At 39.8% G+C, this 13,604-nt stretch overlaps 3 protein-coding genes across 4 annotated transcripts; 1 reads left to right on the plus strand and 2 right to left on the minus strand.

Moving 5' to 3' along the window:
- Positions 1-125: 125 nt before the first annotated feature.
- On the minus strand, positions 126-2,814 carry LOC149610455 (cytochrome P450 3A5-like). Its single transcript, XM_089859124.1, has one exon. The coding sequence runs from the start codon at positions 1,930-1,932 to the stop codon at positions 346-348; it is 1,587 nt and encodes a 528-aa protein (XP_089715250.1). The 5' UTR covers positions 1,933-2,814; the 3' UTR covers positions 126-345.
- Positions 2,815-2,843: 29 nt separating this feature from the next.
- Positions 2,844-8,461, minus strand: Gr28a (Gustatory receptor 28a). Its single transcript, XM_089859127.1, has 2 exons — positions 8,330-8,461; positions 2,844-8,178 (listed from the first exon to the last, which is right to left on the minus strand). The coding sequence occupies exon 2, from the start codon at positions 6,291-6,293 to the stop codon at positions 4,959-4,961; it is 1,335 nt and encodes a 444-aa protein (XP_089715253.1). The 5' UTR covers positions 6,294-8,178; positions 8,330-8,461; the 3' UTR covers positions 2,844-4,958.
- Positions 8,425-11,653, plus strand: Gabat (4-aminobutyrate aminotransferase). 2 transcript variants are annotated; one of them, XM_089859125.1, is made up of 2 exons: positions 8,425-8,634; positions 9,098-11,653. In XM_089859125.1, the coding sequence occupies exon 2, from the start codon at positions 9,163-9,165 to the stop codon at positions 10,669-10,671; it is 1,509 nt and encodes a 502-aa protein (XP_089715251.1). In that variant the 5' UTR covers positions 8,425-8,634; positions 9,098-9,162; the 3' UTR covers positions 10,672-11,653. The 2 variants fall into 2 exon arrangements, with proteins under 2 accessions (XP_089715251.1, XP_089715252.1); XM_089859126.1 differs by lacking the exon at positions 8,425-8,634 and adding an exon at positions 8,740-8,928.
- The last annotated feature ends 1,951 nt before the right edge of the window (positions 11,654-13,604 follow it).

Raw genomic sequence — 13,604 nt, forward strand, 5'->3', positions numbered from 1 at the left:
AAATTCAAAACAACTGGCCCATGCAGCACCTAGGAAACCGGCAGATCCCTATTCCCTACCTTTTGACTGTATTATTATGCTCTACAGGAAGATGACATGGAAAGCCAACTACTTCTCCTTCACTGAAAATCTATGAGTGTAACAAAGTAGATATTAATCAAATAACTGCAAGCAAGCAAACAAACAAATTAAATATATTTTTTTTTGCACAACCAATATGACACTTCCATTTGAGATAAATACAACAGCTATATTTTCACTTTATAATTTACCATTTTTGTGCATTTATTTTAAAAAAGTGAACAATAATGTTAATTTCATTTTCATCTATATTAACCTAAAATTTTAAGCTGCTGTAGGAGACTGTGAGAGTATATTCCTTCGTTTAACCACGACATACACCTCGCTTTTGGGTTTGATAAGTCCCCATTCCGATGTCAGAGACATTTCTCCCATTTCCCCGGGGCAAGAGTCAAATTGGTATTTTCTCAAAAGACAAACTAGAGCCATTTTAATTTCCAACATGGCGAAACGTACTCCGATACACATTCTCGGTCCAGCACCGAAGGGAAGAAAAGCCATGGGATGAATATGGTTGGGCAACCGACCAACTCCTTCACCTTCCTCTTTCTTAAACCTTTCTGGATCAAACTGCCAAGGGTCCTGCCAGATATTGGGGTCGTGATGTATACGCCAGACTGGTATCTCCACGTTGACACCCTTTGGTACAATCACCCCGCCAATGTCCACCTCTTTGATGCTCCTTCTGTTCACAAAGTTGGAAAAGGGTGGGTAGATTCTGAGAGTTTCAAGTATCACTTGTTCCAAATACGTCAGCTTGTCAAGTTCCGACATGTCAGGGTGTCCTTTATCACCCGTTCCAAGTTTATCGGTAATTTCACGGTACAGTCTCTCTTGAATTTCCTGGTTCTTAGACAGTATGTAAGAAGTGTAGGCCAAAGTCTTACCCGTTGTTTCATATCCAGCGATCATTAATAGAAATGCATTTATTGCCACCTTCTCGTCGTTCATGATATTTTTACCGTTAGCTTTACTCTGAATGGCTTCCCAGAAATTTCCCGTTTTGCCACTCATATCGGATGCCATCTTGAACAGATGCACAAGGCTGTCAATCGCGTCGCGTATGGTTCTTCCAGAGCTCGTGTACGGATGTAAAAGACCTAAAACCCTTCCAAGTGGTGGGATAATCAGAGCCAAGTAGACAAAAGGGTTGGCGATACCGTCAAAAAAATGTCGAGTTGCCCGTAAAAAAATATTAGTAATTTGCGACTGACACTCTAGTTGAATGCCGAAAAAGCTACGTGCTATGACATCAAGAACATATCTTTGGTATAAATCGTGGACACCAGTAGGGTTATCGTTGTTTTTACTGATGATTGACGCTTCGAATTTTGATACTAACACATCCACCGTTTCGATCAAACCGGGGACGACGGATTTCAACTTCTGTTGGGTGAATGCCGGAGTGATGACCGAACGATGGTGTTTCCAGGTGGCCCCTTTCGCGTGAACGAAAGATTCGCTCATGGGTAAGACGTCGACGAAAAGCGGAGGTCGGTCGGTGAAGCACTGAAAGTCAGTCACCAGGACGCGTCGAACTTTGTCTAAATCGCTGATGACCATGTAGGGTGTACAACCAATGTAATATCCGAACACGCTTCCGTACAGATCGATCCATTTCCCGGTTAACTCAATAGTCTTGCTATCGTTCAGTCTCATCAGTTCCACCATGTTACCCAGAACCATCGTGGGCTTGGGTCCCGGTATGCCCATACGTTTAAACGTGCGAAGCCGGTATGTAGCGTAAATGGTCCAACCGACAACAAAAACTATAAGTAACACTAAAATCCATAACAATCCTATAAGAACTCCCGTTAGGAAACCCTCCATAATTTGAACCGAGAAAGCCATAATTTATTTCATTCAAAATAACACTGTTTAGCTCAAATATTCTAGTTTAAAGTGTTTTAAAACAACGTTTATACTAATCGGACAAAATTAGGTAACAGTTTCGCGAACGACAATCAAGAGCGTTAAGTTTTGAACTTACGAAATTAGGAACATTCAGTCGTAAGCTCTTTTTCAGTTTCGACTCGTTAATTTATTCCCCAATCCCAATTTCAAAAAGAGACAATTAATAATTGACCTTGATCCTTAAAATTAAACATTGGTAAAGATACATATATATCGTATTCTAATTTGAACTAAGCAACATTAAATCGAACGAACACAATGGCGCACGTAGGAAACGTATTATCTATGTACGTTCTTGATAAGACCAATTAACGTCTCTAGTGAAATGTGAGAGTCATAGTTGTAGTAACAGTACTGTTGTAATAGTACTGTAGTAGTACAATTAAAGTTTTAAAACCCACTAGACTTAAGCGATTAGCTTACAATGCTTAACCTCAAAAACTTTATATGCAAATCTTCACGCCAACGACGTATAGTTTATAGTATAAATCTCAAAACTAAGTCGACATGAGAGACGTGTTTTACACTACCCTATGAACAGGGATGTACGCTCACTGTTACGATGGAATGTACCGTGTACGTATACATCGTGTACGATTATACGCTTTTACATCCGGTTTAATTAAAAAAGGCCAACTAGTAAGCGTTGCTTTAATTATTTTGAACAGTTACGCCACTGCATGAATGTTAAATAAAATTAAAATATAGAGAATAGATTCATTTAAAATTTGTGAAAACGCAAGTCATACAATCATGTAAGACCTGAAAACATACGCTTGAACTGCGTCGATATTAGCAAATGTTCGTAGATAAGAATAAAATGTACAGGGTGTTTTCGAAAAGTCCATCAATAATGAAAGGGCGTATTTATTGGGCCATTTTGAGTCGAAAATGTTCTATGACATTTTGCCGTCCGACCCACGGTTTTCGAGTTATGATTTGAATATTTTAGGGATGACCCCTTCATTAAATTAGCGCTGTCTTTCAATTTCTTAATTAAATTTAAGGGGGTCATCCGTAAATTACTCCAATCATAACTTGAAAACAGTGGCCCGGACGGAAAAATGTCATAGAACATTTTCGACTCAAAATGACCCAATAAATACGCCCTTTCATTATTGATGGACCTTTCACAAACACCCTGTATACTTCATGAAAGCTTGCTCGCACCGTACTGTAATATGACAAAGCTCCTTTCCCTCGCTGTGTACTAACTACGATTACCTTCACGACCCACATCAGGGAACACGCGTTGGCTCCTAAAGTAGCTGATTTTAGCTCTAGTACCAAAAATTAACGTTTGGATTGCCACCATAGAGTACTATTTTCTATAAACCTTTAACCCCCAAGAACCTCTTCTTCATAGGTTCGTTAGTGTAGTCGTTGAGAGGATGGTCGTTTGCTTCTCATTTTACATGTTGTCTACAGTCAAAGACTGGGCACTGTGAACAAAGTACACTTTTTGTTTTTGTCTATTCATGAACTTTTGATATAAGCTTGCCAATAAGGCAGTGATGCTGGGATATAATTGGGGAAAGAACTTGAGATAATTGACAAATTCTATCTTTAAACGTTGTCAGGTCTTACATGGGTTCTTGGTTAGGTGTCCAAATGTTTACAACGCCTAACTATCAAGAGCTTTCAACCGCACAACGCCAAAGACAAGCGAGAGACGAAAAACAAGAAAATTAGAGCAGAACAAGAAGCGATATCTAGTTTACTAGGGAGAAGGATATAAGGATTCGCGCGCCATAGTCCCAGTCCCCCTTTCAAAATACAAGGGGGGGGGGACGTAAAAGGAGGCCGGGTTATTTCGCCTCTCCTCTGTCGGAAAATACGTAATTTTTGTCATTCGCGTCGCACAGTCGTGAGTTTGCAAACACCAATGAGATGCTGGTTGTAATTTAGAGGCGGGGATTAACTCCGGACCTACGTTTGGACTGGAGATAAAGCTAGAAATGTGGCGAATTATACCTTCTCCCTAGTAACTAGATATCACTTCTTGAGCAGAAATATGACAATAAATTCATGACATGAGTCACATGACCCGTATTCGGTGTTAGGTAATATGAGAGTGATTAGCCCCTCGAATTTTTCAGGAGTCCCCCATCTTTATGATTCAGTAATGGGGTTCGCGAACCCTACGTTGAATCAAGAGTGGAAAATAATAATAAAAAAAAACATATATATTCCTCTAGTCATTCAATAATATCAACTTTTGTAGGTCAAAGCTCGGATAAATCATTGATCTGAGGTCAAAGCGAGTGGACAGTATAGTTGGGGAAAGAAGTAAGAATTTTAGGAACTATATCAGATTTTGTATGGACGGTATTACCACGTAGGCAAAATCCGAAAGGTGTTATTTGAACTAAACGGGACATAAATTTTATTTTATGTTAATATAAGCTTGAACTTATATTTTAGTTAATTTTTTTATTAATTAATTTACGTGATTTTAAAATATTTAAAATGGATCTATACTTCGTGTAATCTATACAGAGAGTGCGTATTTTCAAAATAACAACCGTCACGGTAATTTTGGACACCACTATTAAAGGTACCTTCATATCTTACAACATTATATGTATTTCCATATGGACAATAACCATATTGTAGTGAATAGAATTAATATTATATTTCATATTTATATAAACACGGTTAATGATAATATTAAGGTTAACAAACATATATTAAATATGGTATTATATTTCCACATACTTTGTGAATTGTGTAAAATTAAACTAGTTCTAGACAAATCAAAAGTAAACTAGAATATAAAGAGAGTGCGCATAAAAACAAAAGCTCTGTTACGGGGATTATAACAAGGTTTGGCTCTCTTTAAACCTGACGTTTTCGACAAGAGAAGACTGGGTAAGCCGATATTATTCAAACTATCCCTTATTTTCTATTTTACTTTTGATGAAACGAAGTTTGAATTTGAAGTTTTTCTTTAAATATTATTGTTAGACAGAAAAGAATTGAATTACGACGACGGTGTAAGTGAGGACCATACTTAAGACGGTCAAAATAAGACTCCTGTCAATGATGAAGAAGTTCCAAGCGGTCAAGTGCATCTGCGAAGTGGACATCATACCCATCAGATTGACAATCAGGTTAAGGGAGTGCCAATCGCTCGAAGGTATCTTGTTGGCGATGCGGTGAACGGTCAACATTCCGTCGTGGCTAACCTCTTTGACCTTTGAAGCGGACAAGGACATGACAGTGAAAACGTAAGAGTAGTAGAGAAACTGGATGGACAGCCCGAAATAGACGTAGAACGGGTCGGCTTTCACGGAGGTCAAAATGGCCGGAATGAGCAGCAAGAACCGTTGAACCAAATCAAAATACCAAGCCAAGGTGATGCGTGTAAAAATGGCATCCGTTCTCTGACACAAGTCGGTGATTTCGCCGTGGTATTTCTGAACCTGATGCAAGGCTTCCGGGGTCACTACACTCGTGTCCTTGGTCTCGATCAGTTTCAGTTCGTAGAATTTAGCGGAGGCCCCGATGAAGTAGGAGACGGTAACGAAAGTGAACATCAAGATAAGCGAGACAGTGTCCAGGATGGTTCTCAAGCTAAAATCAACGCCCACAATCCACGAAGACTGTTCAGCGGTCAATTCCGAGGTCGAGTTGAGTCCGTAAAATGCCGATTGAACATAAAAATCGCTGTCTTGCATGGCATTGGGCAAAACGGCGTAACACAGGACAAAACCCATGATGATGAAGAAGACGACCCTTATGCATTTCTTCTTCAAACGGGTGACCTCGATCGGTGGCAATTGTCCGATGTATCTGGTACAGCTTCCAAAGATGGCGTAGATGTCGGTTTGACTGGTTAAAAAGTGGTTCAAGCTGAAAACGGTGATGGTCGATTCGATAATACGTTGTATAACGGCGGACCATTTCAAAAACGTCATCTTTCCACCACCAACCATGGTAGCGCTGATGAAACTGTGCAACAGGTAAATGTAGGCGAAGATAACCATAAGCCAGTTGCGAAAGCCCATCTTCTTCATGGTGGACCCTTTCGGCGCCTCCTCTTTGCTGAAACGTTCAGTTCCCGTGGCAGACGATTTGGGTAAGAGTAGACCGGTTACGTTTAATACCGTGTATAAAGGCTTCAAGAAATCCAAATAATTATGAGTTCGGCCCGTTGCCGACATCATTTTATGATGATCGGTTTTCCCGTTGGACGAAAAGCCGTTGGATGAAAACCCGTTGGTAACTCCGTTAACAGCTTCCATTTTACTGTCGAACGGGGAGATACCCGTTTGACCGTCAAGACCGTAACTCATTTTCTTAATAGCAAGGTCTTGTTTAGGAAAGTGTCCGATAATTCGGTGGCTTTTTCCTCACTTTGATAAAGTTTCTCCTTTATTTATCCCGTTTACTAGCTAGGTGTGTTTAAAATGCCCCGAGCCGCACGAATGTGCTAAAATGTACGTGTTCTTCTTCTTAAGTCAATCGAAAAATGAAAACCGATTTTTGGTGTCTTTACTTCTGTTAGTTGTCTGGGACACAATACGCGGTTAATACAATTCTCGCCTGATAGGGTGACGGCCTTCAAGCGAGTGGACGGTTTCACGAGTCTATAAAGTTAACAGCGTGAACCGATATACTGCGCAAAGTGATATTGACCGGTGAATGGACATTCGTTACGCGTCGACCAAGAGGTCTCGTTAAAATCGGACTATATTCGAAGTACAGGCAGCCTCGCGGGCGGTATGACAAATAAAACATATATATTGTATTATATACGCAAAACACATCGATTTTTCTCAAGGCGCTCGAATCTCTCACGGTCCTGAATATTGTCAGAAGTCCAGTTTTTGACCATACCAAAAAAGTGTCAAGTGTCAAACATAGCGTCACGCTAGCATTTACTTCAAGCGAGTGTAGATTAAACTAGAAGTTCATAAGTTATGTTCCATAAGTATGGCACCTGCTATACTTCGTAATGCTAGTTCGAGAATGACGCGAGAATTGACTACACTCGGTTTTGCAGTCCATCTTCCTCTTTAGTCTGTATCCTTTGACAGCGCCTCACCAGGCGTCGCTTGACGAGAATCTATGACCTACGTCACTTCATGACAAGCTCTCAGTAACCGGTGAACAAACTTATGGAACATATCTCATGAACGTATGATTAAACTGAAGGCACGCAACGATAAACACACAAATGCAGCTGGTTGACCTTGAATCCATATTTTTATGGCTTAATTGTGTTTACTTTGGGTTAGTAGTCAACTATATTTTACTTCAAATTATTTACTTTCGAAACTTTTTTGCCTTAACGTTTTAACATTATAGATTAAGCGGGAAAAGGGTCACCTGCAATGCTATACTCTAAGATGGGAAAAGCAACAGGGGGATTAAATTGCGCTATGATTACCTGTACTTTGCAATCTAACATTTGAAAAGTTTTCAAATTAAAGATTGTCACTTGGAAAATTGAAGGGACGCGTGACAAACAAACAGTAAATGTTTTCCTTCAATTTTCTCTGTTTATGAGGTTGATATAAATTTTATTAAAACTGCACGACATTTTTGTTGTCATAAACATTAAACCTATTCTTCACTTTTTAATCCCTCCACCCAAAACATATTGCCTAGAAAATCATGTTTTATTTTCCATGAGTATATTCCAATATCTTTCTATAATTACATAGTAACCATTGTCCATATTATATAAAGACAATGTGACAGGAAAAAATGGATCGTTGTTGGTAATATTAGTTTTAAAAGGTAACTGGGTCAAGGATATAGATAAGCGTACTATTCTTTCACTTAATGATTTAAATATATTTACATTTAATTTAATACTTTGAAGAGGTGTTAATAAGTTTTGAAAACGTTGTTAGTACAAGTGAGGCTGGGGTTCATAAAGATTAGATAGGCTTGCAGATTCTTGATGCAATGAAATTAGATTTAATTTGAACATCAAAGATGAAGTATTTAAATTATCGAATGTTCAAAAAATGGGTTGCCATATGATTTAATCAATCAAGGAGGACATACAACTCATGGTGTGACTGACCTGGCCATGGTTGATGGTTAAAGGTTCATTAAAGGGACTGTTCGACACCTCTCCTTTTTCACAGACCCGCTATGCTAAGATCTATGGGGAAGATCGTCGTATGTCCCACGGTTGGACAAGCCCCTTTAAGTTTTCGTCGGTTTCTAAAACCAAATGAAACCGTGATATAATTGGTATGCTTATTAGAAAAGCTAATTCGAAAACCCCGGCCCGGTGAGATTATAGATAGAGAGAAAGATTGTTGCGTAAGAATCAAAATCAAAGGCAGATGGCGCCTTTATTAAGGGCACAAACCGAGTTCTGGATCCATGTTTCCTCACGGTCTCTATTGGCAACGCCTCCTCATCCCACACGCTCGCTTCGCTTGCCTCACCATCACCCAAAAGTCGAAGCTAATTCCTATGGAGGCTAAATTCTGAATCGAAATGATCTCGTAAAAGCTTCTAAACAGCAGTATCGGGATATAAACACGCAGTAACTGTTCGTTGTAACCAAACCCTACCCACAGATAGTGCTCTTCATTAACCCAAGAAGATAAAGCTCAACTATGTTGGCATAAGATCGAGACTGTCGGTGTATTAGCGATTTGGGAAAATAAGGTAAGATTTCTGGGAGTACAGTGTACTATCAACCGCCAAGGCTCCCCCGAGACTACCCTCCCGTCGTCGGCAACCCTGAAATGAGTAGGGTACGTCAGTGCGCTAGTTGCAACCGGATTTTATAACATAACTTGTAAAGGGGCTTATCTAGATTTAAGTTTGTTAGACCAGAGAGGGGTAGGAAAAAATTTACTATCAGAGTACATGTTTACAAGGTTCAATTGACAACTCGAAAACGTTGGAAGAAGGAAGGGGATCTGATAAATGCAATAGCACTACAGAAGAAAAAAATAGGTTAGGTTTCAATTAAAGCTAGATTGGATAAACTGCGGGCATGCGTTTTATAACGTTGCCTGCGTTGTAGAGTCTTCCAATTTTACTATAACAATCGCGTGCAGCACGCGCGGTATAGGTAGTATTGCCTCGGGAAAAACGTAACAGAATAAACGTTAATTTTATACAGGTACGTCAACGTTAGAGAGACTGTAGATAAACAACTTACGGACGTACAACTGTCAAATAGGCATCATGGCCCTGATACCTCGTCTCGTTCGACTTCAGAAATTCGCCAATGCTGGAGGCATCTTGAAGTCTTCCCAACAAGGCGCCAATTTCAGCGTGACATCGTCGCTGGAGGCATCGGAACTAGCCGAACCGACTGCTCCAAAAATTGTCACCGAAATCCCAGGTCCCAAGTCACAGACACTGAAGAAACAATTGGGTGAGATTCAGAACGCCTTGGCGGTACAATTCTTTGTGGACTACAAGAATTCCTTCGGAAATTATATTCACGATGTTGATGGGAACGTCTTCTTGGACGTCTACACTCAAATATCCTCCATTCCTTTGGGTTACAACCACCCGGCTTTGATCAAGGTTATCCAGGACCCGGCAAATATATCCACTTTGGTTAACCGACCGGCGTTGGGCATCTTACCACCCGAAGACTTCGCGGATCGTCTCAAGTCGGCGCTACTAACGGTTGCGCCTCCTGGTTTACGGGAAGTTCAAACCATGGCTTGCGGTTCCTGTTCTAACGAGAACGCCTTCAAGGCCGTTTGTTTTTCGTACATGAAGAAGACTAGGGGTGAAGCACCGTTCTCCCCCGAGGAACTCGACAGCTGCATGTTCAATTTGCCACCAGGAAGCCCCAAACTGAGCATCTTGTCTTTCGAAGGCGCCTTCCACGGTAGAACCTTCGGGACACTTTCGACCACTCATTCCAAAGCCATTCACAAGATCGACGTTCCGGCCTTCGATTGGCCCATAGCTCCTTTTCCCAAATACAAGTACCCCTTATCGGAAAATTCGGCGGAAAACGGTAAAGAGGACCGAAAATGCTTGGATAGGGTAGAAGAATTGGTTGAAGAATACAAGAAGAAGGGTAACCCCGTAGCCGGTTTGATCGTCGAACCCATACAAGCCGAGGGTGGTGACAACCACGCCAGTGACGAATTCTTCCGCGAATTGCGCAGTCTTTGCGCCCGCAAGGGTGTCTTGTTCATCTGCGATGAGGTCCAAACGGGTGGTGGATGCACGGGAAAAATGTGGGCGCACGAGCACTGGAAGCTGGATGACCCTCCGGATTTCGTAACCTTCAGTAAGAAGATGCTGACGGGGGGTTACTTTTACAAGAGCAGCCTGAGACCCAAGGAATCGTACCGCATCTTTAACACGTGGTTGGGTGACCCCAGCAAGTTGATTCTTTTGGAGGAGGTTATCAACACCATCAAAAAGGACAGCCTCTTGACGTCAATTCAAAAATCAGGTGCCAAGTTATTGAATGGACTAAACGACTTGAGTCAAAAGTACCCGTCGCTGGTGAATTCTCCTAGGGGTAGAGGCACCTTTTGCGCGATTGACTTCGCAAGTCCGCAGTTGAGAGATAAAGCCATAGCAGCCCTTCACAAAAATGGTGTCCATTGTGGGGGTAGCGGCGCACAGACTTTGCGTATTCGTACAACCATGACCTTTCAACCGCACCACGTCGATATCTTCTTAGAGAAATTTAACCAAGTTTTAGGACAAGGACTCTAAAAAATATAAGCACAATTGTTATCAATATGATCCCCCCCCCCCAAAAAAAAGAAATAAATTAATTAGATTGGGAATTAAATTTTGTTGATGGGAGTATTTTAAAATTACTAGCATCTGATATATTATCTAAATTAGTGGGAAATTCACGAATAGATAAACCTAGGACGATCAAATTGATCAAATAAATTAAAAATTAAATTAGGAAGCTTATTTTTGGAAACCTATTTGGCTTAATGCTGTTGAAATTTTAAAAGATTATACTTTAATAATTATAATAATAATATTATATAATAAAAATAAATGCCTATATTATTAGCGTGAAGAGTTTAAATTAAAATTTATTTTGTCACACTAAAACACCATCCCTCTTTTCAATCATATAACAAAAACGATTTAAATTTTGAAAGCTATCTCTTGGAACGGCCAGTAGATTTATACCTCGAGAGATGAACAAATTTCTTCAATGACTCGAAGAAATTTCAATTTCAACAAACCAAAGATAAAATATAATGGCAACTAGAAGCTCCGCGGTATCTTAAAAAGTTATCAAATTTTTTTATATAAAATAGATAAGAGTGGTTGCTAAGGGGAGAATGTATATGTTTTAAAATTTAAAATAAATAAAAGGCAGTGGGGTGCTAAACTTGTTAAATAATCAATGGTTAGGTCTAATAGTTAGTTAATGTAATTTAACCTAATTGCTAATGTTTGAAGACGTCTATTTGTTGTAAACGTTATTCATGTTTTAAATAACAAATATATAAATAAGAATTATCAAGTCTTCCACAAACATCATCTTAAGTGTCAATAATAAATAACAACTGTTAACTCCCCAAACCCAATAAAACTAAAAGATATTTGTTAATATTTTAATTTTTGTTATATACGATTTTGCGCGATTGTAAAGATATCCGTTCTCATTATGAGCGCTTTAACAGAGTGAAATTATTATTAATAAACTATATTGTTATATTATATCGAACATTCCTCATTTTGTAAATTGCCTATACAGGAAAAACATATAAGCGACACATGGAATTCTTGTGGATTCGATTTTATTGAGTGTGCCAGTCATTTGTGGGTGTTTAAGACCAATACTGAGAAATCAACATACAGGAGCGAGGCGGCCATTTGGGGTATTCTCCCTCGCGCCAAGAATCAACGCAGAGAATGAGTATACCCCAATGGGGGCTAGCCCCTGTGTGTTAGTTTCTCTGTATGTAGTTTCCGAAAACGTCTAAACAACGCGCAATCTACAACAGACTGAAAAAACTTGTAGTTCTGATCGATTCAGTGATCATTCAGTTCCAAACCCGCAACCTACAAATTACTGGCAACACTGAAACACTTTTAAAGTTAAGAAACGAGGGTATGAAATTTCTCTAGCCCCTTTAGTGCACACTGTCTATACTTACAACTATGGGAGGAGCTCGAATCATATGCCTTTGTTGATGACATCATGGTCCAGCTTACTAAAGTACAGGTGCTACGTTGGTCAAGTAAACTGCTTTTGAAATTGGAAAGTGAACTCGATATTTCCATTTCGAAAGGGAAGCTTTAGGGGTTGGGCCAGACCGCCCTTAATCAGACCAAAAGCAATGAGGGTCCCTGAAAATGCTTGGTCAAACAAAACATAGTAGAAATAACTTTGTCCTACTAACGGCTTCAAAATCTTAAGGTTGGTTTTCACTGAATTCATAAAACATGTTCATTAAGTTTGTCACTGGTTACTGAGAGCTTGTCATGAAGTGACTTATAGGTGAAACGTCATATATTCTCGTAAAACGACGCCTGGTGAGGCGCTGTCAAAGGCTTAGTATACAGACTAAATAAGAAGATGGACTGCAAAAATGAGTGTAGGCAAGTCTCGCGTTGATCTCGAACTAGCTCTCAGTAAGTCTCTAGCATTAAAAAGTATCATACTTATGGCAAGATACCCTTGAAAAAATGGGGCGGCATCGGCATGTGGATATTGCAGCGTTTTTGGTCAGTGAAAACCATGCATTAGTCGCTTCAAAATGCTTTAAAGGGTATAACGCTACGCAAACTGATTTCATAATACAGTTTAAATGTTTAATAGGTCAGAAGATATTTATTATAAAGACAATTTGGTTCTACTCTGGAAACGTTTGGGCTCATATTAATAGCTATTTAAGCTATTATTGGCCTAACTTCACCAATCTTAAACAAACCAAATGTCTCATAATTTGGCTAATATTTGCCCTTTGGGCATGTAGGCCTTATTTTCCATATCAAATATCGTTATAGATAAATATGCCAATCTGAGCTAATAAGAGACTGTTCAAACGTTGGAGACTTTCTTAAAGTTGTGTATAGAACCAAGAAGCGATATCTAGTTTACTAGGGAGAAGGAATAAGATGCCCAAGTATTCGCGCGCCATAGTCCCAGTCCCCCTTTCAAAATACAAGGGGGACGTAAAAGGAGGTGGGGCTATTTCGCCTCTCCTCAGTCGGAAAATACGTAGTTTTCGTCATTCGCGACGCGCTGACGTGAGTTTTCAAGAACCAAGGAGATGCTGGTTGTAATTTTTGAGGCGGGGATAACTCCGGACCTACGATTGGACTGGAGATAAAGCTGGAAATGTGGCGAATTTAAACCTTCGCCCTAGTAAACTAGATATCGCTTCTTGATAGAACATTAAGTTTAGGTTCTAGATGTCCATTCGTTGAAGTATCTCTTAACTTGTTTGTCCAATTCGGATGTGATAAACTATTACAATAAGCCGCTTCGATGTTAAAAGGGGGGTATTCAACCCTCAGTATCGGGACATACAAGGGAGTTGACCCTCTCTCTAGACCCAAAGCGCCTAGAGCGCAGACGCCGAAATGAGAGATGGAAGGGAACGTTTTACCCCCTGTACATGGCGTCAGTGGATCGCTTACCAGATTTCGTTTTATTATTATAAGTACAT

This window comes from Phalangium opilio, unplaced genomic scaffold (assembly GCF_054372755.1).
Source record: "Phalangium opilio isolate 3A_F unplaced genomic scaffold, DU_Popi_V2 ptg000329l_1, whole genome shotgun sequence".
NCBI classification, from domain to species: domain Eukaryota; kingdom Metazoa; phylum Arthropoda; class Arachnida; order Opiliones; family Phalangiidae; genus Phalangium; species Phalangium opilio.

Coding starts and splice junctions, on each gene's coding strand:
- LOC149610455 (XM_089859124.1), bottom strand. CDS start 1,932: ATGGCTTTCTCGGTTCAAATTATGGAGGGTTTCCTAACGGGAGTTCTT.
- Gr28a (XM_089859127.1), bottom strand. CDS start 6,293: ATGAGTTACGGTCTTGACGGTCAAACGGGTATCTCCCCGTTCGACAGT.
- Gabat (XM_089859125.1), top strand. CDS start 9,163: ATGGCCCTGATACCTCGTCTCGTTCGACTTCAGAAATTCGCCAATGCT.